The sequence below is a fragment of the Capra hircus genome, chromosome 10, assembly GCF_001704415.2.
Source record: "Capra hircus breed San Clemente chromosome 10, ASM170441v1, whole genome shotgun sequence".
In the NCBI taxonomy this organism is placed as follows: Eukaryota; Metazoa; Chordata; class Mammalia; order Artiodactyla; family Bovidae; genus Capra; species Capra hircus.
In genome coordinates this window covers 94,160,234-94,185,843 of record NC_030817.1, presented here as the reverse complement: position 1 = coordinate 94,185,843, position 25,610 = coordinate 94,160,234, and the positions used below count along the sequence as shown (strand labels likewise).

Here is a 25,610-nt window from a genome sequence, read left to right as displayed (position 1 = left end):
CTCCCAGTTACACGATAAATGCGGAGAAGGCAATGGCACCCTACTCCAGAACTCTTGCCTGGAAAATCCCATGGATGGAAGAGCCTGGTCACTAAGAGTCAGACACGACTGAACAACTTCACTTTCACTTTTTACCTTCATGCATTGGAGAAGGAAATGGCAACCTACTCCAGTGTTCTTGCCTGGAGAATCCCAGGGACAGGGGAGCCTGGTGGGCTGCCATCTATGGGGTCGCAGAGAGTCAGACACGATTGAAGCCACACAGCAGCAGCAGCAGCAGCAGCAGCAGCAGCAGCGTACATCATGAGAAATGCTGGACTGGATGAGGCACAAATTAGAATCAAGATTGCCGGGAGAAATATCAACAATCTCAGATATGCAGATGACACCACACTTACGCAGAAAGTGAAGAAGAATTAAAGAGCCTCTTGATGAAAGTGAAAGAGGAGAGTGAAAAAGTTGGCTTAAAGCTCAACATTCAGAAAACTAAGATCATGGCATCTGGTCCCATCACTTCAGAGCAAATATATGCAGAATCAGCCCAAGAATGTTTTGCGGGGCTCCAAAATCACTGCAGATGGTGACTGCAGCCATGAAATTAAAAGACGCTCGCTCCTTGGAAGAAAAGATATAACCAACCTAGTACATATTACAGAGCGGAGACACTAACCTGGCCAACAAACGTCCATCTAGTCAAACAGATGCTTTCCCAATAATCATGTATAGGTGTGAGAATTGAACTATATCAGAAGGCTGAGCACTGAAAAATTGATGCTTTTTAACTATAATGTTGGGAAAGGCTCTTGAGAGTCTCTTAGTAAGAAAACCTAACATCTTAAAAAAAGATCAGTCCTGAATTTTCACCGGAAGGGCCGGTGCTGAAATTGAAATTCCAATAATTTGGCCACATGATGCAAAGAACCAACTTTTTGACAAAATGAACTTACTAAATTAAAGGTAACACGCATTCATTTTCACTTTAATCAGTGGGGAGTCTACCACAATCCCACAAGACTAGGAAAAAATACACACCTTAACAAGCTTACTTTCACTCATTAGTGAAAGAAAGTGGATCAGTCATGTCCAACTCTTTGCAACCCCATGGAAGAGGGTCCTCATAGAAGATTTTCCAGGCAAAAGTACTGGAGTGGGCAGCTATTTCTCTCTTCAGAGAATCTTCCCCACCCAGAGACCGAACATAAGTCTCCCACATTGGAAACAGACACTTTTCACTACACCATCTGACCAACTCTTAATGAAACGGTACAGTTCTTTCATTAACCAGTATCAGTAGCCTTGCCAAAACAAGGCCTCAAAAAATTAGTTTAAGACTCAGAGTTGTTCCTCTCCACGGAAATCTTTAGTAAAAGGCGAAAGATTTATACGATCTGAAGAGAAACCAGAGTATACCCTACAGCCGCCTAAGTCACACCGCGGGTAACAGGAACTCCTACAACAGTGAGAGTGACTAGCTAACACCGAGAGCCAGTGCCTGAGCAAAAATTTCTAGATTACTCTGTAAACAAGGGTCTAATTTCAGAACACACAGGTAAAAGAAAATTTGAAGTTTTATAATTTTAAACTTGTACGGCGTGCAGAGCCCGGTGGGTATGCAAATAAGGCAAGTGGGCGGCCTTTCCGCCCGGGAAAGCTGTCTTCACGCAGCGCGCCTGTGTCGGCACTAGGGGGCGAAGCGGCGGGCGGGCTGGCATCGACACGCCGCACCGAGCGGAGACCCGGGTTTCAGAGGTTTTGTGTACGTGTATGTCCGAGTTTGATTTCTGTCACAGACTTTGCTGTTAAATTGAAAAAGAAAAAAAAAATAGCAAGGGGTTGGCACCAAGTTCATGAGCGCGGTTCCTCCCTTCGGTGGATTGAGGGTTGTCAAAGTTTGACAATTTCCTTTTTCTTGAACTGCCTGCTGGGCGCAAAGGTGTTTTGTCTGTACCGTGCACGTCCAAGATGTACACTCTGGAAGATTCTGCCGTTTAAGAAAAGTTCATAGCCGTGTCCTGTTTAAAATTGGAGCTTTGGATGTCCCCAGGGGGTCCAGTGGTTTGGCTCTAGCTTTCACTCCCTGCTGGTTCCTTTCCTGGAAGGGCGACTAAGATCCCTCAAACTGCGCAGGCCAAACAAAAAAAAATGGCGCGGGAGCCTGGTGGGCTGCCGTCCGTGGGGTCGCACAGAGTCAGACACGACTGAAGCGACTTAGCAGCAGCAGGGTTATTTTGACAAGTTACCAAGTTGAGTAAAAGTGTCACACACAGCCATTAATTGGGCACCCAAAGCCCAACCTAACCATCCCTTCCCATGGACCCAGAGAGGGTGTCCTGGAGGGCCTCCCAGGACAGGAGGCCGGTGGAGACCAGCAGGAAGAGCCCCGGTGCCTCCAGGGCGTATCTTCCTCATGAAATTTCCCTTCACCCTGCGACGAGGAATTCACAGCTGAATTCAGCAAAAGGGGAAAGCGGTGGGTCCCTACATAACTGGATATTTGAGAGAGAAAAAGAACATTCAGCAAAAAGTGCTGGAAGAGCAGTGCGTTGCTTCTGAAGTCATGGAACTGCAGTGAAAGGGAGCCGCTGGGTCAGTTCTCCCCAGACGAGAGGCAGAAGGTGCAGAGACATTACTTTATCAACAAAGGTCCGTCTAGTCAAGGCTATGGTTTTTCCAGTGGTCATGTATGGATGTGAGAGTTGGACTGTGAAGAAAGCTGAGCACCGAAGAATTGATGCTTTTGAACTGTGGTGTTGGAGAAGACTCTTGAGAGCCCCTTGGACTGCAAGGAGATTCAACCAGTCCATTCTAAAGGAGATCAGCCCTGGGTGTCCTTTGGAGGGAATGGTGCTAAAGCTGAAACTCCAGTACTTTGGCCACCTCATGCGGAGAATTGACTCATTGAAAAAGACTCTGATGCTGGGATGGGTTGGGGGCAGGAGGAGACGGGGGATGACAGAGGCTTAGATGGCTGGATGGCATCACCGACTCGATGGATGTGAGTTTGAGTGAACTCTGGGAGTTGGTGATGGACGGGGAGGCCTGGTGTGCTGCAGTTCATGGGGTTGCAAAGAGTCGGATAGGACTGAGCGAATGAACTGAACTGAACTGAACTGAACTGTGAGTGTGGACCACAGGTCCACAGAGGAAACTGTCTTCTCAGACCCTCATGTTCATTATCTCCAGCCTTCTGAACAAGGATGAGTGTGTGTTTTTTTTTTTTTTTTTTTTTGCATTTGGACCTCTAGAGATTTCCTTTAAAGATTCCTTTAAATCAATGGAAGTTCCTCTATTTACGCAGCTGAAACCAACCTAATGTTGTACCACCAGACTTTGTAAATATCCAAAGATACATGAGTGGCCTCTGAGGCTGTTCCCTTTAGTGTTCCTCCCTCTCCAAACCTTTTGGTCTGAGTACTTATTTTTGATCACTAGGTGGAAGTTAACATATAGAGTCAAAATATCTAGACTACTTAACCCTTAACTTCTCCTGGCTGCTCTCATCTCTCTCCTCTGGAGGGGCCACATATTTTTTAGAGCTACAGAGCTGGGAGAAACCTCAACATATTTCCCAGTGCCCCTCATCTCTACCGTCCTACCCAATCTCTTCTGGGCCTACTGAAATCCATTTGATTAATAAAAACCTCCTCCCTGTTCAGCTTTCCTTGTGAGCTTGTGGAGTTCCCTCCAAGGCTAATGAGAAGGACTAGTAACTCTGGGCAAGTGAACAGCCTCTCAGTCACTTTCTGTGGATAAGAAAGTGGGCAAGAAAGGCCACTGTGAAGGTGGAGCAGGCTTTTCCATTCAGTGCATTTCATGAGCTCCACAGTACCTTTAAGCTAGTGCACATGTGGTACCAACAATGAATGAGCGGACCCTGAGCTCTGGATCCCGGTTCCCACTGGCTTTGGCTAATATCCTTGACTCCACTCACAGATCTCCGGCAAAGGACAGACTGTCTCTCCCATGGATGAATCCGGGTTTCTTTAGGAATGGGACTCAGAGACCCCTTTCCCTAGATGACCCAGGGGACTCATGATTTGCTCATTCTGCATATGGTTCTCATTGCAGCTTCGTTTTAGGATCTCTCAGCTGAACACCTGGCTCTTCACAGTCAGGGTTCCTCAGTCTTTTCCCCAACAAATGGTCAGACTTGGAGGGAGAGGAGTGGGACAGGGAAAACTCAGCCAGCTGAAGAGATAACAGACAGGAAGGCCAGCAGAAGCTGCAGAAGTGGGGAAGGTGCCCCGTAAACCTGCTTTGGTCGTCGAGCCCCCTCAGCCTGTCTGATCCTCCCCACACACAGCTGTCTCCCATGAAAGCATCCAGAGCCCACTGAAAAGGAAGACAGTCCTGTGTCTCATACAAAACAGGCTATGAACACACATCTGCTGACTTGAATTGAATGGAATTCAGTTGTAGGCCACACTCCTAGTTAGCATGGATGAAACTGGAGTGTCTGACTTCTTCATCCTGACATTCAGTGCTGTTTGATGATGGTTGTCAGCCTGAGGAAACCAGACAGCGTTTCACCCTATAATAATTGTTGTAACAGCTCCCATTCAGTGAGCACTGACCTTGTGCCAGGCTCTTTGCTGAGTGCTCTGTAGTTATTAGGAGAAGGCAATGGCACACCCACTCCAGTACTTTTGCCTGGAAAATCTCATGGATGGAGTAGCCTGGTGGGCTGTGGTCCATGGGGTCGCTAAGAGTCGGATATGACTGAGCGACTTCACTTTCAGTCTTCACTTTCATGCATTGGAGAAGGAAATGGCAACCCACTCCAGTGTTCTTGCCTGGAGAATCCCGGGGACGGGGGAGCTTGGTGGGCTGCTGTCTATGGGGTCGCACAGAGTTGGACACGACTGAAGCGACTTAGCAGCAGCAGCAGCAGCAGCAGCAGCAGCAGCAGCAGCAGCAGCAGCAGCAGCAGCAGCAGCAGCTGCAGCTATAGTCATTAGCTCATTTAAGCATCCCGGCAATGACTGCTTTGATGTTGCTACATGGGAATGGCTTAGAGTTGCTGTCTGATTGCAAAGAGGTGAGAGAATGGCTTGCCATTTTGCTGATAGGCAGAGGTATCTGTACATAAGATTGAGGAAGTATGAAAATCATTTACATCAAAGAATGGAGATATTGCTGATAAAAAGAGACGTCGAGGTCAAGACATCCCTCAAAATCATGCCTTGGTGCTACCATGACAGAGGTTTTATTCTTCCCATTGCACAGAGGCAGACACTGAGGACTTCAGCAGTTGGAGGACTTGCTAAACCAACATATTTAATACATACCCAGACCTCAGCCCAAGTCTGTCCGCCTCCAAGCTATAAAATGTATAGTTGCTCAGTCGTACTTAGAAGAAGTGAAAGAAATTTATAGACTTCATTTGTCAAAAGTTTTTTTGTGATTATTTTTAAGATTGAGGTAAAAAAATGTGAAAGTTTCCTAAAAGAGATGAAATAAAATGAATATTCCTGATTAACTTCTAGAGTGTCTTCAGTGGAGAATGAAGTTCAACAGGCACAATGAAGAGGAGGTCCCATTTGAAATCCAAATGCCAACCCCACAGAGGATACTGCCTTGTGAAAAGAGCCTAGAAAGGGCTACTCCCTAGCGCAAGGGCAATGCCCACGGTCCTCCGAGAAGGGGGACAGTACAGTGTATTGACTGGAGTCACCAGATCTGAATTCAAACCTGGCTCTGTCACCTTCCAGTTTGGGACCTCAGACCAGGTACTCAGTGTCTCTGAGCCTCGACTTCCTCAAATATAAATAAAAATATTTCTTCTCTATAGGATTACTATGGGGATTAACAGTTTAAGTCACTCAGCAATGATTTGTTAAGCATCCCTATGTGCCAAGCTCTAGAGCTCTCACTGAAATAATGTGTGGACACAGCTTTCCTCTGGGCCCAGCACACTGACAAACATTCAGTAAGTGGTGCTTAGTTGCTTCAGTCATGCCCAACTCTGCGACCCCACGGACTGTGTGCAGCCCACCAGGCTCCTCTGTCCATGGGGATTCTCCAGCAAGAATACTGGAGTGGGCTGCCATGCCCTGTCTAGGGGATCTTCCCGACCCAGGGATCAAACCCCCGCCTCTCTTGTGTCTCCTGCATTGTAGGCCGGTTCTTTACCGCTAGAGCCGCTGTAGCTGTGATTATTATTACCATTTTCTTCTTCTGAAAAGAAGAAAATAGAGACAAGTATGGTGCAAGTGCCGTGTACTCCATGGCCCATCGCAGCACTGCCCTGGGTCATGTGCATTCTCAAGAGGCCAGGCCTCCAGAGTAAGATGCGGACGCCCACACAGGGTGGATCCTGCCCACCCCGTGGCCAGGATGAGGGAGTAGAGACTGCTCCTTCATTGCCTCCTGCCTTGCCCACATGCAGGGGCCGAGGCCACCGCCAGCACCGATAACTGCCTTCTGCTCCGTGGTCTGCCAGAGTGCAGGAGGAGCCAGCTGCAGGGCCGGTCCGTCTGTGCCGGCTGCTCTGGCAGTTCCAGCAGGGACAGGAAGACAGTGCGATTTAGTGGGGTTTATTTGAGACCCACAGCTAGCACACCTCATCAGGCTGGCCCAGGTCGTGTGGGTACCCATCTTGAGTGAGGTGGTCCACGATGCACACGCTATTGCTCTGAGCGGCAGAGTGGGCGTCATCCATGCCATCCTAAGAGGGCCGGGGGAGGGGCGGCCATTCTCTGCAGCCTTCCCCCTCCTGCGCTGTGAGAGAGGGCGTGGGTCCCGGGGCGATCCACATACCTGCCTGCCTCTCGGCTCTCTGGTCCGCTCCAGCTCGAGTCAACATGAGCACGCTCTCGAGACTTCCAGACCAGGCTGCAAGGTGAAGTACTGTCAAGCCATGCTTCCTGAAGAAAAGAGAGGAAAGGAGCCCATCACTTGAGTGAGCCACCACACTATCTCAACCAGCAAAAGCCAGGTGAACACCTAACTGCTGAAGATCAGGAAATGAGAGGGTTCAGTATTCAGCAAAAGTGATATTTCAATTCTATGGGGAAAATGAACACATTTAAAAGTAATACAGGTACAAGTGATTCATCATCTGGAAAAAAACAAAATTAAATCCCGTATCATATCATACATACAAAAACAGCAGACAAACAATAAACATACTAGAAGAAAATTCAGATGATAATGTATAGTGTTTTGATTCAAAAGTTATAAAGGAACAAGTTGATAAGCAATGTCAGTAAACAAATGATAGATTTTTAAAATGTAGCTCAATGCAGATAGTTACTTTCTGTAATATATGAAGTATCCTTGCAAATCTACAGGGACCAAAAAGGGTACTCTATTAAGATATTAGTGGAAATGAAACCATTTCAGTTTAAACAATCTGGCAATATCTATTAAAATTTTAAATACAACCAGCAATCCCACTCCCAGGACTCTCCTGTGAAAATAAATTTCTGGACTTAATGTTATCTAAACAAGGTTATTAATTGCAACCCTTAAAACTGACAACAAGGTAAGTAAATGTCCATCTATATGGGAATACTGAACAAATCAGGGAACAGTCACACCACATCATGTAGGCATTAAAAGTAATTAATTAGGGCTATAACAATTGGAGAGATTTCCACTAGGTGGCTAGTAAATGTGGGAAATAAGATGCAGAGAAAATATAATACAATCCCATTTTGTATGAAACAGGCAAGGACCAAAAACACTCACATGTGTTTATGCATGTCTCTATATCTACTGTAGGTGGGTAAGCAGGTGGAAGATAGCAATGTGGATGTGATTATATGAGCAAGAGGAAAGCACAGAATAAACACACAGGGCCTACATTACTAAATGTAGTTACTGGAGAAGAGGAAGCTATGCCAAAAAAGGAAACCCAGAGAAGACTGATGTCATAAAAAGAATCTACTTATGCATAAACTATTTAAAATGCACTCTCTATATAAAACCATGTAAGTGTGTGTATGCACATACATGTGCATAAGAGAGGCTGAGATTCTGCTCAAGACCTACTGACCCGCAGTGATGCCGGGACACTCAGACTTGTACACCGGATGAGCAGGCAGACAAGCGTGAAAGGAACTAGCTAGCAGTTAGCACTGGTTATCTCAGGAGGAGGGAATGAAGGGCTGTGACTTGGGGAAAATTGAGACCTGAGCCCCAGGCCCCAAGTTTAAGAAGTCTACACAGCAGACATTACGAGCATGATCTGTAGACTCAAACTGACCTCAGACTCTGTCTCTACCACTTCCAAGGTTGCAGTCTTGCTCAGCTTAGCTAACCCTAAGCCTCAGGATCCTTATCTGTAAGTTCATGTGTCTGCTTTTCTATTTCCTTTTACCCCTGTCAAAAAATCTATGAATAAGGTCTAAGGATCTTATAATGTGGTGACTCTAGTTGATAAGACTTTTATACAAGTGAAATTTGCTAAGTGCATAGAATTTACATGTTCTGACCAAAAAAAGAAATGAGATGATGAGTGTGTTAAGTAACTAGATGGGAGGAATCTTTTCACAATGTATACACACACTGAATCGTCACTATGTACATTTTAAATGTATTACAATTTCATTTTTCAAAATACCTCAACAAAGCTGAAAAAAAATCTCAAATAAATCTCTTTTAAAATGAAGGCAAACAACAATAAAAACAAGAAAACCCAAAGGGTTTATAGGGGAAATGACACAGGTACTCAACACTCACAAACTCTGTCATTGATACATTTTCATTTTTTAAAAATATAGGCTCCTGCTCTGGACTGAATGTTTGTGTCGCTCAATAACTCATATGTTAAGTCAAATCCCCAATGTGATGGATTTGAAAATCATGCCTTTGGGAGCTAATTAGGTCAGGAGAGTGGAACCCTGACGAATGGGATTAGTGGCCTTATAAACAGACACAGAGCTTGACTCCTCACTCTGCTCTCCAGTGAGAGTGAATAAAACCAGAAGTGGCTCTCACAAGACACTGGTAAGGCTACCATCTTGATCTTGGACTCTGCAGTTTCCAGGTCTGTGAGAAATAAATGTTTGTTGTGGAAACCACCCAGCCTATGTATATTTCAGCCCAAACTAAAACAGACCCGAATAAAAACAGTAGTACAATTGTACGTTAAATGGTTAAGTATGTAATCTAATAAACATGGTACTACATATTAAAAAAATCATCTATAATGTCTGTAAATGTGCTGTCCAAAAAGTAAGCCTTCTCAGAACATCTTATTTGCCTCTTGTGATCAATTGTATATGTGAACCTGGAGGACAGTTTGATAAAGGTATAGCATACAAATCAATAAACAAGGAATGAGGTTCTGTGGGGGCCTTCCATTTTGAAGTGCATACGCTTTTAGCAGTAATTTGGGCTGCCACTGAAACTGCATTAATGTCTTCTCTTATTTTCAGTAAAGGTCAGGTATGGAGAAGCAAAAAAAAAAAAAAAGGAACACTCCCCAGATTACTGAGATGTAAGCTGGGAAATAAGCAGGGTGACAATACACAGCCTTGATGGACTCCTTTTCCTACTTGGAACCAATCTTTTGTTCTATGTCCAGTTCTAACTGTTGCTTCCTGACCTGCATACAGATTTCTCAAGAGACAGGTCAGGTGGTCTGGTATTCCCATCTCTTTGAGAATTTTCCACAGTTTGTGGTGATCCACACAGTGAAAGGCTTTGGCATAGTCAATAAAGCAGAAGTAGATGTTTTTCTGGAAGTTTCTTGCTTTTTCGATGATCCAGTGGATGTTTGGATTTGACCTCTGGCTCCTCTGCCTTTTCTAAATCCAGCTTGAACATCTAGAAGTTCATGGTTCACGTACTGTTGAAGCCTAGCTTGAAGAATTTTGAGCATTACTTTACTAGCGTGTGAGATGAGTGCAATTGTGTGGTAGTTTAAGCACAAGCTGGAATCGAGATTGCTGGGAGAAATATCAATAACCTCATATCTGCAGATGACACCACCCTTATGACAGAAAGTGAAGAGGAACTAAAGAGCCTCTTTATGGAAGTGAAAGAGGAGAGTGAAAAAGTTAGCTTAAAGCTCAACATTTCGAAAACTAAGATCATGGCACCCAGTCCCATCATTTCGTGACAAATAGATGGGGACATAGTGGAAAAAGTGGCTGACTTTATTTTTATGGGCTCCAAAATCACTACAGATGGTGATTGCAGCCATGAAATTAAAAGATTCTTGCTGCTTGGAAGAAAAGTTATGACCAACCTAGACAGCATATTAAAAAGCAGAGACATTACTTTGCCAACAAAGGTCCGTCTAGTCAAGGCTATGGTTTTTTCAGTAGTCATGTACTGATGTGAGAGTTGGACTATAAAGAAAGCTGAATGCCTAAGAATTAATGCTTTTGAACTGTAGTGTTGGAGAAGACTCTCGAGAGTTCCTTGGACTGCATGGAGAATCAACCAGTCCATCCTAAAAGAAATCAGTCCTGAATATTCACTGGAAGGACTGATGTTGAGGCTGAAGCTCCAGAACTTTGGCCACCTGATGTGAAGAACAGACTCATTAAAAAAGACCCTGATGCTGGGAAAGATTGAGGGCAGGAGGAGAAGGGGATGACAGAGGATGAGATGATTGGATGGCATCACCAATTCGATGGACATGAGTTTGAGCAAGCTCCAGGGTTGCTAATGGACAGGGAGGCCTGGCGTGCTGCAGTCCACGGGGTCACAAAGAATCAGACACAACTGAGCGACTGAACTGAACTGAAAGCAGCTTTGAGAGTAGATGTTTGTATTGTCCTCTGAGCACCGCCTGCCCTCCACCTGGGAGCCTTTGTCCACATCTGGAGTAAGAAATTCCATTTACCTTGTTGGCCTCTTCCCCAGACTTGGAGCTGCTGCTCACATTGAACCAGAGTCCTCACCTCTGGCTTATGCAACTGATCCTCTGGGCAGCCATTTTATCCTTACAAATGCATGCTTCTGGACATAAGGTCAACATGGGCAATAAGAAAAAGCCTAAGTCCTAGTGGTATTGAGGAAACAGTTTTGTCACCAAATACAAAGAGCACATGACATGCATATTCTTTCAAGTGATCTTTCCAAAATGAATACTGTCAATGGAAACAGTTTGTGTGTGTGTGGAGAAAAGACAACCCAAGTGACCAGATTTCCCCCTTACAATAGTTATGCTCTAATCTGAGCACCGAAGAATTGAAGCTTTTGAATTGTAGTGTTGGAGAAGACTCTTGAGAGTCCCCTGGACTGTAAGGAGATCCAACCAGTCCATCCTAAAGGAGATCAGTCCAGAATGTTCATTGGAAGGACTGATGCTGAAGCTGAAACTCCAATACTTGGCCACCCGATGTGAAGAGCCGCTCATCTGAAAAGACCCTGATGCTGGGAAAGATTGAAGGCAGGAGGAGAAGGGGATGACAGAGGATGAGATGGTTGGATGGCATCAGCAACTCAACGGACATGAGTTTGAGTCAACTCTGGGAGGCCTGGCGTGCTACAGTCCATGAAGTCGCAAAGAGTCGAACATGACTGAGCGACTGCTCTCAACTGAACTGAATCCATTCTGCCACATGATGGGCTTATTTTATCAGCAATATCCACCCTGACCTTGTGATTAAGCAAGAAATCCACAGCAGATAAACGATTTGTCCCCACTGCAAAATGCAAGGCTGTGAGGTTCATCTGAGGAAACATAATTTCTGTCTTCAGGTATCTGATGACTATTTTGCCTTCTAAGATTCCTGGTTCTTGAAATGGCCATAATTTTTTTTAACCTGGTGTTTTCATTTTGATTATCTACTCTTTGCCTTGTCTTTAAAAGCAGTGAGAACTGTGTCCAGCATAATCTTACATTTCTCTACTATTAGATAACATCAGAGAATTTAGCAACCAACTGGAGTGTATACAGCAAGCTGAAATCCACTACATAACCTATGACTGATTGTAACAATATAATAGATTTCAACTCGAGTGTAGCAGCTGTATTTTTCCTATGTGCAATCATTAATAATGATAGAATATATTGATAATGCATAACAAAAAATTTTCCTAGAAGTTCAGTCCATGTGTGGCTCTTTCCCCTGTAGTTTTTTGGACTGTAAATTGTATTGAATCAAACAAATCAAGAAAGAAAGAAACAAAAAGAAAGAAGGGAGGGAGAGAAGGAAGGAAAGAAGGAAAGACACACAGAGAAAAAAAAGCATGACTATCTTTTGCTTCAAAGGAAAGCCAACTCGGTGCTCCCAGGATGTCTGGAGACAGTCTGCTGTGCTTCAGACAAAGGATGTTTTGCTTGTAAGTAAAACACATGTCATATTTCCCACATTCTGGACATTGATTTTGCTTCCAAAGAATTTACTATCCTTTGCTTCTCATTAATAAATTATTGCAAAAATATGAGAACTGTTTAAACATCTGATTTGGTTAGTAGCTAAATCGGTTATAAACCAAGTTTGACAAAACATGAGTTACCCTTGCTATTGTTTGCAGTCTAGAGCTATATTCTAGGATGTCCAGTTTGGGCTTAGAAACTCCCTTTAACTTTATTTGTGAATAAGGATACAAACCAAAATAGCATCCAAGATAAGTCAGTAAAACCACTTCCACTTTCTTTTCATCTTTGTCATCACCGATTTTAAAGAACTCTACAAGCAACCATGTCAGCAATCTGCTGGAAACAGGACTAAAAAAGATGTCACTAGAAACTATAATATAATTCACCAGGAGTTTATGATAACTTGCTACACTGGCTGTTAGTTTTAGTGTATTAAGTACTTTTATATAAAAGTATGGTTTAAAATATTAGAAAGTTATGTGGAAAAATTTTCAAAGGGTTATTGAAAGGTACATTGAAAGGTACATTGGAGGATCTATTTCCTGCTGTTTAGAAAAATGATTATTGCTTTACTTATGCAACAGTTAATCTAGGTATTACCTTCAAAGATCCTTATTTCTTATGCTCCCTTCCTTTCTCGTTTCCTTTCCTCTTTTTTGTTCCTAAAATTGTTCTGCTGCAAAAATTTGCCATTTTTCTACTCTTTCTAGGATGTCTATGTATAATGAACAGGATATTCACACATAACATAGTCAATAAAGCAGAAATAGATGTTTTTCTGGAACTCTTTTGGTTTTTCTATGATCCAATGGATGTTGGCAATTTGATCTCTGGTTCCTCTGCCTTTTCTAAATCCAGCTTGAATATCTGGAAGTTCACGGTTCACGTGCTGTTCAGGCCTAGCTTGGAGTATTTTGAGAATAACTTTCCTAGCCTGTGAGATGAGTCCAATTGTGCGGTAGTTTGAGCATTCTTTGGCATTGCCTTTCTTTGGAATTGGGATGAAAACTGACCTTTTCCAGTCCTGTGGCCACTGCTGAGTTTTCCAAATTTGCTGGCCTATTGAGTACAGCACTTTCACAGCAGCATCTTTCAGGATTTGAAACAGCTCAACTGGAATTCCATCACCTCCGCTAGCTTTGTTCATAGTGATGCTTCCAAAGGCCCGCCTGACTTTGCATTCCAGGATGGCTGGCTCTAGGTGCGTGATCACACCATCTTGATTATCTGGGTTTTGAAGATCATTTTTGTACAGTTCTTCTGTGTAGTCTATCCTTTGTGAAATGGGCCTAAATTGGACAAACCTTGTATCTTGATATTAACATCCCAATTTTAATTGAGATAAGTTGTTAATAATTTTTATTCTCAACAATAAAATATATATTTTAAAAAACAAATTATTTATTTTTTTGAAAAGATGATAAATTCACACGGTCCAAGAATTTACAAATTAGTAAATGTTTTCCAGTAAACATTTCCCATTCATCCCTACCCTCTATCGTCTGGCTCTCATGCTATCCTTGCCATACATATCCATTATTATAAATTTCTTCTCTTCTTTCCAGAGTTTCTTTATGTATAAACAGCAAACATAAATATATTATACCCTTAGTCTATTCCTCCATCCTTTTTATACAATAAATAGTATATACCTACATTGAGTGCTGCACTCAATGCCAGGAAATTTGGAAAATTCAGCAGTGGCCACAGGATTGGAAAACATCAGTTCTCATTTAAATCCCAAAGAAGGACAATGCCAAAGAATGTTCAAACTACCACACAATTGCACTCATCTCACATGCTAGGAAAAGTAGTGCTCAAAATTCTCCAAGCTAGGCTTCAACAGCATGTGAACTGAGAACTTCCAGGTGTTCAAAGTGGATTTAGAAAAAGCAGAGGAACCAGAGATCAAATTGCCAACATTCATTGGGTCATAGAAAATGCAAGAGAATTCCAGTAGAGCATCTGCTCTGCTTTATTGACTATGCCAAAGTCTTCGACTGTGTGGATCACAATAAACTGTGGAAAATTCTGAAAGACATGGGAATACCAGACCACCTGACCTGCCTCCTGAGAAACCTGTGTGCAGGTCAAGAAGCAACAGTTAGAACTGGACATGGAACAATGGACTGGTTCAAAATCGGGAAAGGAGTATGTCAAGGCTGTACATTATCACCCTAATTATTTAACTTATATGCAGAGTACATCATGTGAAATGTTAGGCTGGATGAAGCACAAACTGGAATCAAGGTTACTGGGAGAAATATCATTAACCTCAGATATGCAGATGACACCACCCTTATGGCAGAAAGCAGAGGAACTAAAGAGCTTCTTGATGAAAGTGAAAGAGGAGAGTGAAAAAGTTGGCTTAAAACTCAACGTTCAAAAAATGAACATCACGGCATCTGGTCCCATCATTTCATGGCAAATAGATGGGGATACAGTGGAAACAGTGACAGAGTTTATTTTCTTGAGCTTCAAAATCACTGCAGATGGTGACTGCAGCAATGAAATTAAAAGACACTTGCTCCTTGAAAGAAAAGTTATGACCAACCTAGATAGTATATTCAAAACCAGAGACATTACTTTGCCAACAAAGGTCCATCTAGTCAAAGCTATGGTTTTTCCAGTAGTCATGTATGGATGTGAAAGTTGGACTGTAAAGAAGGCTGAGCACCAAAGTAGTTATGCTTTTAAACTGTGGTGCTGGAGAAGACTCTTGAGAGTCCCTTGGGCTGTGAGGAGATCTAACCAGTCCCTCCTAAAGGAAATCAACCTGAATATTAATTGGAAGGACCGATGCTGAGGCTGAAGCTCTAATTCTCTGGCCACCTGATGCAAGGAGCCAACTCATTGGAAAAGACCCTGGTGCTGGGGAAGATTGAAGGAAGGAGGAGAAGTGGATGACAGAGGATGAGATAGTTGGATGGCATCACTGACACAATGGGCATGAGTTTGTGCAAGCTCTGGAAGATGGTTAAGGACAGGGAAGCCTGGTGTGCTGCAGTCCATTCGTTGCAAAGAGTCGGACATGACTGGGACTGAACATCAGCACATTGTCCTATATTTAGCATTCTTCCCTTACCAGTATAAAGCAGTTTACTTTATATATAAGTATTAAGCACATGGAGAGAGTTTCTTCTTTTGTTACAGTTACATAATGGACTGTGGTGAGAACATAACATAATTTCTTTAGTTTCCAACTAATGGGCACTTAAATTATCCTTGTATGCTTATGGTAAATCACTTCAGTTGTGTCCAACTCTATGCAACCCTATCGTCTATAGCCCACCAGGCTCCTCTGTCCATAGAATTCTCAAGGTAAGAATACTGGAGTGGGTTGCCATGCCCCCCTCAGGGCATCTTCCCGACCCACCCAGGGACTGAACCCATATCTCCTATGACTCCTGCATTGGCAGGCGGGTTCTTTACCACTAGCATTACCTGCTGAGAAGGCAATGGCACCCCACTCCAGTACGCTTGCCTGGAAAATCCCATGGACAGAGGAGCCTGGTAGGCTGCAGTCCATGGGGTCGCTGAGGGTCGGACATGACTGAGCGACTTCACTTTCACTTTTCACTTTCATGCATTGGAGAAGGAAATGGCAACCCACTCCAGCGTTCTTGCCTGGAGAATCCCAGGGACGGGGGAGCCTGGTGGGCTGCCGTCTATGGGGTCACACAGAGTCGGGCACGACTGAAGCGACTTAGCAGCAGCGGTAGCATTACCTGGGAAGCTCAAATTGTTCTTAACCCTTTGCTATTATAAACAGAACTACATTGAATAAATTTATATGTGTCTAAACTTGCTTTTTAAATTTATTTAGATATTTTAATTGTAAAATATATTCAATATAAGATGTACATCTTAACCATTTAAATTTTCTTATTTTATTTTTTTTTAAATTTATTTAGCTATTTATTGGCCTCACTGTGCAGCATGTTGGATCTTAGTTCCCTGAACAAGGATCGAATCTACACTCCCTACATTGGTAGCATGGAATCTTAACCACCAGACCACCAGAGAAGTCCCCACTAACCATTTTTAAATGTCCAGTTCTATAGTGTTAAGAACATTCACTTTGTTATATAGCCAACCTCCAGAATGTTTTCATCTTACAAAACTGAAACTCTATAAACTATAACATTCATTTCTTCCTCTCCTAGCCCCTTTCTTCCTCCTGTCTCTGAATTTGACTGCTCTGGGTACCTCATCTATGTGGAATCATATGATATATTCCCTTTTGTGACTGTGTACTCAAGGCTCAACCAAGTTGCAACATGTATCAGAATTTCCTTCCTTTTTAAGGTCGAATAAGATTCCCTTGTAAATATACCACCTTTTGCTCATCCGTGAGTGGACATTTGGGTTGCTTGCACCATTAAGCCATATTGTATATTTGTTTTTAAAGATGGACAGCTTTATTTCTTGCATGTGATGCAATTCTGCAGGCTCAACCACGGAGGGGCTTGGGTGACCAGCTGTTAGTCCCAGCTTTCCTGAAAAGATATAAAAGAAGACATTGTGTGCCAGCTCTGCTATGTACTCACACTCACTCACAATCACATCTTTGTTCAATTCTTGCATCTCTTCTGTGAGGTGGATGAAATTATCTCAGTTTTTATGAGAAGACTTGGGAGGTTTTTTGATGACATCAGGGCCATTGTAAGAGGCACGACTGAGCATCAAAGCCAAAGCTACTGGCTGCTTGGCTCCCCAGCACTTCTAGAAGTTGCAGCTTTTCCTTCCAGATCTTTACCCTCACTGGTCACGAGCTCAGTTCAGTTCAGTTCAGTCACTCAGTTGTGTCCGACTCTTTGCGACCCCATGAATCGCAGCACGCCAGGCCTCCCTGTCCATCATCAACTCCCAGAGTTTACTCAGACTCATATCCATCGAGTCCGTGATGCCATCCAGCCATCTCATCCTCTGTCGTCCCCTTCTCCTCCTGCCCCCAATCCCTCCCAGCATCAGAGTCTTTTCCAATGAGTCAACTCTTCGCATGAGGTGGCCAAAGTACTGGAGTTTCAGCTTTAGCATCATTCCTTCCAAAGAAATCCCAGGACTGATCTCCTTCAGAATGGACTGGTTGGATCTCCTTGCAGTCCAAGGGACTCTCAAGAGTCTTCTCCAACACCACAGTTCAAAAGCATCAATGCTTCGGTGCTCAGCTTTCTTCACAGTCCAACTCTTACATCCATACATGACTACTGGAAGAACCATAGCCTTGACTAGATGGACCTTTGTTGGCAAAGTAATGTCTCTGCTTTTCAATATGCTGTCTAGGTTGGTCATGATTTTGTTTTCCAAGGAGTAAGCGTCTTTTAATTTCATGAGCTCAGGGCATCCCTAATTCCCACTGCAAGCCTGCATCCTCCCTAGTCCATTTCAGGACCATGCATTTCATGTTTGTGGATTCTGAAGTGGTGAAATGTTATTTTACTTGTCTCTGTATGTTAGTTTTCTTTTTCTGAACATAAAAGTAATACAGTTTGGAAAACATGTTTGTTTCAGTTTGTAACAAACTGGGGAGGAAGACAAAACCAGCCGTATTTCCATCACTTAGGTGAAATTCCACCAGTGGTGGCTCATTAAATTCCATTAACATTTAGTGTTAGTATTGGTTTGGCCAAAAAGTTCAATTAGATTTTTCTGTCACGATATCTTACAGAAAACCCAAAGGAACTTTCGTCCAGCCTGATATTAACATTTAGTGTTAGTAGCTTCTCGTGCTTTCTTTTGGTACTTTATTCTATTTTTTCATTAACAACACCTCCAGGCCAGTCTGGTGAGTAGAGAATCCATAGCATTGGGCAGGGAACTTACGTTGGGCCCCTAATGCCAGTGGATTGAATATTCCAGTGAACATGTCTCTGCTACAGCTCGAGCGTCTTTTCAAAACAAAAGCCACAGTTTCCTGGGCCTCCTGATCTGTTTTCCAGACTTCCTTTCTCCTCCTCCCTCTTTTCTCATCGGGTCTGGTGCCTAGGTGGCATCCAGGACGCATATAATTAATGATAAAAACTCTCTTTTCTCCCTGTTCCCATGATTTTTACTAAAGATAAGTGACTGTTTCTAAGACTGAATGAAGGTCTGGTCTGGCCCTAGTAGCTCAGATGGTAAAGAATCTTCCTGCAATGCAGGAGACCTGGGTTTGATCCCTGGGTCAGGAAGATAATGGCTATCCATTCCAGTGTTCTTGCCTGGTTTATCCCATGGACAGAGGAGCCTGGTAGGCTACAGTCCGTGGGGTCACAAAGAGTCGGACACGACTGAGTGACTAACACACACACACACTGGATGGGAAAGAAGGAGCCAAGTTTCGGGGTAAAGTTGACTTTTCCTGTCCTCTCAGCCTCTGGGGTCACAAAGCTCCCAGAGGGCCACGCCCCCTCAACAGCACAACTTTCTGCATTTCTACTCCAGCCATGTTCCCTGCAAAGGTTTTCCTATGAGCTTGAAACCTCTGGCTCTCAGAATGCTGCCTTCCCCGAATAGGCTCATTATGGTGATTCAGACGGCTTTACAAGCCAGAATTTAGATAGCATACAATTAGACGCTTGCTAAATGCCTGCAGAATGAAGTTCTGCTTAATTTCATTACTATCTCTTTTGATTAGAAGCTGATTACTTTCAGCCCTAATTTTCAGGTTCACCTGGGTCTCAGTGTCTGGACTAGCAGACAAATCATTTGAATTGGTGGGAGGTGCATTTCACAAATACTCAGTCGTGTGAGAGACTTATCAGGATAAATTTCTGGATCTCTAAGCATAGAAGCATGGGTTTCTGAGGCTGGAACTTCTTCTGAGGTTGTTTCTTCTCTTTCTTTCTTTCTTCTTCTTTTTTTTAAGGAAAAATATTTATTTATTTGGCTGTTCTGGGTCTTTGTGTGGCCTGTGGGATCTAGTTCCCTGACCAGGGATCAAACCTTGGCCTTCTGCATTGGGGACGGGGAGTCTTAGCCTCAGGACATCGAGGGAAGTCCCTTCTGAGGTTCTTTCTGACCATTCATTTTAATCATCTTCAGGCTCTCGGAGCAGATTTTCCATGGGTCCTTCGGAAAGCAAATGAGAACCAGCATCTTTTGCTTGGGGACAGTATAGATGTGTGGCTTGTGCAGTGCACAAAGTCTAGGGGAACTTTGAACTATACCTGCCTTGACAAAGGTATGCCATTTGTAGTTTATATGAGGCGCCCTATGGACTCCAAGGATTTATGCCCCCAGATTACGTCTAAAACAGCCTTTATTGCTCATTCCAAGGGCTTCCCAGGTGGCGCTGTAGTAAAGAATCCACGTGCCAGTGCAGGAGACGCAGGAGATGGGGCTTTGATATCTACGTCGGGAAGATCCCCTGGAGGAGGGCATGGCAACCCACTCCAGTATTCTTGCCTGGAAAACTCCATGGACAGAGGAGACTGGCGGGCTACAGTCCATAGAGTCTCAAAGAACCCAACATGACTGAGCAACTGAGCATGCATGAATGATTTGGTTAAGATTCCAACCCCTCATCTTTGTTTAAAGGTGGTATGATATAATAGAAAAATCTCTGGATAGGCATCCAGGAAGTTGAATTCTACATTGTATTAGTGTTACCATTATTGATATTTATTCTGAGTAAAATTCATCCCTCTTCTGTTTTATTACTCCACCCTTCTCAATAGATGGCCTTTACTTGCTGATCTAACGTGGCTCTTTGGGCTCCTGCCGTCATGTCAGCATTCCTCTTGGGGAGGAGGAGGGAAGGAAGGGGAGTGACATCCCTCTTCTCTTTAAGGATACTTCCCAGAAGTTGCATGTGCCGCCTCATTTACACGCCACTGGCCAGTACGTAGTTCACATAGGGAAATACTCGGGTGGCCAAATGCCTAGCTAAAATCAGGAGATCTCTTTCAGAAGAAAGGAGGAAAGGCAGTTTGGTGGGAGAAGCAGGCATGGGATATTAGCTAAAGTCTGTGCCACAGGTGGAGTTAGCTTTTGGAGGAGAAATGTGTGTGATCACATTATTTATTTGCCAAGGACTTCCCAGTGCAGTAAGCCAGAGTGACCCCTGCCAATCTTAGAGAAATGCTTGGGTTCTCATTGATAGCGTGTGTATAAAAAATATCACCTGTTGATGGTGGGTCCCTAGGCCACAATCCTTTCTCTTGCCCCATTGACACAGCTCCTGACACTACCAACATCTAGCATCTCTTAGACCATTACCATGTGCCACAAGCAGTTCTAAGGTACAATATGTATTATCACACTTGCTCCTCACCACTACACAGAGGGGAAGTTATTGAGACCCAGGGAAGCTGAGGACTGGCCCACATTTTCCCTGCAAGGAAGCAATGGTGGTGGTGTAGTTGCTAAGTCGTGTCTGACTCTTGCAACCCCATGGACTGTAGCCCGCCAGGCTATTTGTCCATAGGATTTTCCAGGCAAGAATACTGGAGTGGATTGTTGCAGTTCAGTTCAGTTCAGTCGCTCAGTTATGTCCGACTCTTGTGACTCCATGGAGTGCAGCGCACCAGGCCTCCCTGTCCATCACCAACTTCCGGAGCCTACTTAAACTCATGTCCATTGAGTCAGTGATGCCATCCAACCATCTCATCCTCTGTCTTCCCCTTCTCCTCCCACCTTAGTCTTTTCCAGCATCAGGGTCTTTTCCAATGAGTCAGCTCTTCGCATCAGGTGGCCAAAGTATTGGAATTTCAGCTTCAACATCAGTCCTTCCAATGAGTATTCAGGACTGATTTCCTTTAGGAGTGACTGGTTGGATCTCCTTGCAGTCCAAGGGACTCTTTAGAGTCTTCTCCAACACCACAGCTCAAAAGCATCATTCTTCGGTGCTCAGCCTAAGGGCAGACTGCCCTGGCTGTGGCCGCAAGGAGCAGCAGCAGCCTCTGCACGGCTGTGCTCACCGCAGCTGAGAGGCACCACGCCTAGGGAGAAGTAAGGAAGGCTCAGGTCGGCTCAGCGGAGGCGTCTTCCATAGCCCCACCTTCTGACGGGGCAGGGGGGTCTGTGTGAGTCTTTTTTTCTGCTTTAGTGGCCAGGGCCCTGGGAGTGTGGGTTCACTGTCTCTCGTCCTGTGCTGTCCTACCCATGGCGTGAACAGCTGAGTCTCTTCATCCTTTGTTAGTACCAGTGGCGGGAACAGAGGTGTGGAGCTCAGTGGGGCCAAGCAGGCCAGTCTACTTTGGTTCTGAGGAGCCCAGCGTGAGCGCCCAGCACGGGGACTGCTGGCTGTGCCTGCTGCCACAAAGTCTCTGGCTATATATGGTTCCTTCTGGAAGTTCCCAGACTCCCATTCTACTAAGGGGTCAGATGTCATTCAGATGGGTTAGTCGCTCAGTCATGTCTTACTCTTTGTGACCCCAAGGACTGCGGCCCGCCAGGCTTCTCTGTCCATGGGATTCTCCAGGCAAGAATATTGGTGTGGGTTGCCATTCCCTTCTCCAGAGGGTCTTCTTGACCCAGGGATCGAATCCATTGCCAGTGGACTCTTTACCATCTGAGCCATCAGGGAATGAGCCATCAGTCCTGGTAGGGAAGTTCATATTTAGTTTTTGTATCTTTGTCTTTTATTTGGCTGCATTATTTAAATTTCAAAAAGCATTAAAGCAACAGCAATTCTAAATGTGGCTTTATGATATACAGTTTAAGTACCACGTTATTTGGACACAATTTTTCTTCCTCTTTTTAACTACAAGCCCACAAAGTATGAACACCCAAAGATGGCAAACCAGGTAGGCTTGTGTGAGTTACTTTTTACAAAACAGTTAAAATGCTTTCAAACAAGTATTTACTCTAGCATTGATGAACTATACTACTGAGGATATATGCATTCTAGTAAGAAACCAATAACGAAAATGATTATGACCATTAGTAAAGGCCAGTCCTATCCACGTCTCAAATGTTTGACATTTTTATGTGCTGCACAGAAATGGTGAAGCTTTTGTTAGGTGGGGATAGAAGAGCTGAAATAGCAGCCAGTGATTATTCAGATACCTTAGGAATCCTACGTTAAAAGTTGTTAAAATCAAATCTTTTGCTTTGTATTTTTGTTAGATATTATTCTTATTTAGAGTTTTGCAGTTTGCAACATACACTGTGCTGGCTGTTCAGTACTCAATATTCTGCAATGGTCATGCAAACCTTGTTCATCTTGAGAAGACAAAAACTGGTCTCCAGGACATTCCTCTGCCTTCTTGCATCAGTATTCCCTCTGATAGTTGCCACTCATGCAGCATCTCAATAGAATTCCCACCCCCCACTCCACCAAGATTCAATTCCTTTGGGCAGGAATTTCAGTACTATACAACCACCCTCCACTGTCCTAGACTGAATCCCTGGTCCAATAGGCTGGAGCCAGAATTTAGGCCCTAGTCCCTCTTCCCCTGAAGAATCTCACGCCCAGACTGATGTCTAATTTGCTAATGCTGAGAAATGTCCCCTTAAGGCCTTTTAAGGCAAAATGCACTGATTTGCCTCTTTGCTCACAGTACTGTTTAATTGGCTCAATAATCCTGGTACACTGGGATTATTTCAGAGTCCACTCTGTCCTCCCCAGACTTTTCTTATTTGCCTCTAAGACAAAACAAACTTGACAAAGTTGACAACGCTTGACAATTAGAATTCTGTTTAATGGCTCTCCTTTTCCCTCTGATTTCTGTTCCCTCTTCTTTTTCCTCTTCCTTTTTGTCTAGCCTCACTCTCACTTTCTTAGACCATCACTATGTTTTATTAAGGATGACTTTCCCAGGTTCCATCTTTTTGCTTGTTTTTTAAATGGTTGTTTTCACATTTTCTTTAAAAATAGGAATATTCACTGGTTCTATTTTCAATTCCTGTTAGCATTTTTAGATTCTTTCTCATAGATGAGAATAAATCATTTTCCTACCAGATGAATAAGGCCTCTTTCCTTGCTAATCTTTAAGATGGGAGATTTAGATGAACTTTGAAAATCATAAATCATGCCTATAGTTGGTGATGTAGACCCACAGAAAATGCTAAGATTTGTTAACCTCTGGTGACAACTGGGATCCTGAAGTCTGGAGTTGGAAGAACACTTGGTTTTTTTTTTAAGATATATATCCTTAACACTTTTTTAAACCAAATTTATTTACTGTTATTAATGTTAAACTCTCTTTGTTATTGAAGAAGTTCATATCCTGGCCTAATATAAAATGGTTCCTAAAGAGAAAATTAGAAAAACCATTGAAATTTCCTCTCTCTCTTATATCCATTTACTCATCTACCTAACCACCTAATCATCCATCATTAAATTCAATGGTTTAAATGGGAGCTTCCTAACATCTGGTTTATGCTATTTTAATTTCCACCAGTTCTGGCTTATGTTATTCCTGCAAATAGTTCAGTGCTTTACAGATGAGCTATTAATGCTTCCACTGCCTGTTGAAAAAGACCTGGGCTTTCCAAATCCCCGGCCCTTTCTGTGGAAGCCTGAAGGACAGCCCAGTCCTGGAATGCACACAGCAGGCGTGCTTCCAGAGAAATGAAAGTGCTGTAGTGCAGAGCTGAGAGCAGAGGCATTCTGTAGCCTTCCCTTTCACTGTTGGTGTTTGGGGTTTTCATCTTCTTCGATTTCCCAGGAGATGGGATGACAAGAAAAGGAACAGGGCGGCTGCCACTCCACCTGTTTGTTGGAGTCCGCCACCCCCACCCTTATCTCTTTTAGGTAGAGAAAGGCTGGGGTGAAAAAGACCCTGCATTCTAAAACCTTAAACAATTATGGGACAGTCATTCCTCCCATTCTTATCCCAGCTTCTGTTCACAAAGTCCAGATGTTAGAGAAAGGTCTTGCCGTGCTCCTTGGCCAAGTTTCCCGGGAGTTTTTGTGGACCTTCCTGAGTTTACTGATGCTGTGAGGGTGCAGGCTGGTCCATCCTGGAGGCTGGGGCACAAGCCCCCCCACTTTCTTCTCATAGGTTTCGAAAACCAGGTTCCCATACCCCTTTAGTCCACTTCTTGCCCCAGCATTGACTTCCAGATTGCTGTTCAGACTTTCACTAAGATTCACTTTTATTAAAAAGAAAGACAAAAAGAGAAGCCACCACAAGTAAAAGAGGGAAGGAGACCTCTTGGTGGGCTGTGTGTCCTGGGTGTCCCTTATTCCCTCCCTCCGGAGGGAGGCTGGTCTGGAGCCCGGATGGCACTTGCATGACAGCTGCAGCCCTAAGGAACTGTGACCTCTGCTTTCGCTTTGTGATTCCCTCCAGTTGTTTCGGTTGCATTCTGTAGGCCTCTGGTGGAATCTTCGTGTGTGTGCGTATTCTTCAAAGGGACAAAAGTTTCTAAACTTTGACAAGTCAGAAAACAAGACTCAGTCCAGGCATGGTGCTGTTGGACAGCCTGGCTGCAGTGCTGTAATACATGTTGTATTACACACGTGATTGTATTACGTACCGTGCAGTTGTACTACACACAACATGACTGTATTATGTACCGTGCAGTCGTATTACACACGACGTGATTGTATTACATTCCGTGCAGTTGTACTACACACATGATTGTATTATGTACTGTGCAGTTGTATTACACACGTGATTGCATTACATACTGTGCAGTTGTATTACACAAGTAATTGTATAATGTACCGTGCAGTCGTATTACACATGATGTGATTGTATTACATTCCGTGCAGTTGTATTACACACGATGTGATTGTATTACATTCCGTGCAGTTGTATTACACACGATGTGATTGTATTACATACCGTGCAGTTGTATTACACACGTGACCATATTACCTACAGTGCAGTTGTATTACATACAACGTGATTGTATTATATACACACAACGTGCAGGAGCCCTGTCTTCTGCAGCCCTGAGAGTCAGGGTGCCCGTTCACTCTCCTCACAGTCATCAGAGAGCAGGGGGGACAGAAGCATCGACTACGGGGTCTCATAAAGAATATATCCAATCTGGGCCCCACGGAAATGGTGACAGGAGAAAATTAAACACCCCAAAGAAGAAAAAGCGATATTGGTTGGAAGTAAGGCATTTAAAGATGCATTTGTTGTGGTGACATTCCCATAGCCGAGGCACCCTCGTCTGTTTCCTTAGGAGTGGGAAGCAGGCTGGGGTAGAGGCCTGGGACACAGCGTGGCAAAATCCCTCACGCTTCCCGAGTCGGACAGACCCCAGCTTGTTTCAGACATTTATCTCTATATTGGATGACAAAAAAATCAATCCAGTGATAGTTAATGTTGAAAGCATAGTCTTGGTCACCACCTTATGGATTCCATCTGAAAAAAATACATTCATACATACTCTGAAATGAGGCAATCAGAAGAAAACATCTGAAATGATCTGATAG

The 25,610-nt window shown here is 43.7% G+C and overlaps 1 protein-coding gene across 1 annotated transcript in view; it reads left to right on the top strand.

Annotated features, from left to right (window-relative positions):
* ANKDD1B (ankyrin repeat and death domain containing 1B) overlaps window positions 1-25,610 on the top strand; it is a 77,816-nt gene that overhangs the window by 49,014 nt on the left and 3,192 nt on the right. The window contains 4 exon segments of the mRNA XM_018053791.1: window positions 6,554-6,841; window positions 19,313-19,451; window positions 21,129-21,208; window positions 21,411-21,487. Coding sequence (XP_017909280.1) covers window positions 6,554-6,841; window positions 19,313-19,451; window positions 21,129-21,208; window positions 21,411-21,487 — 584 coding nt within the window.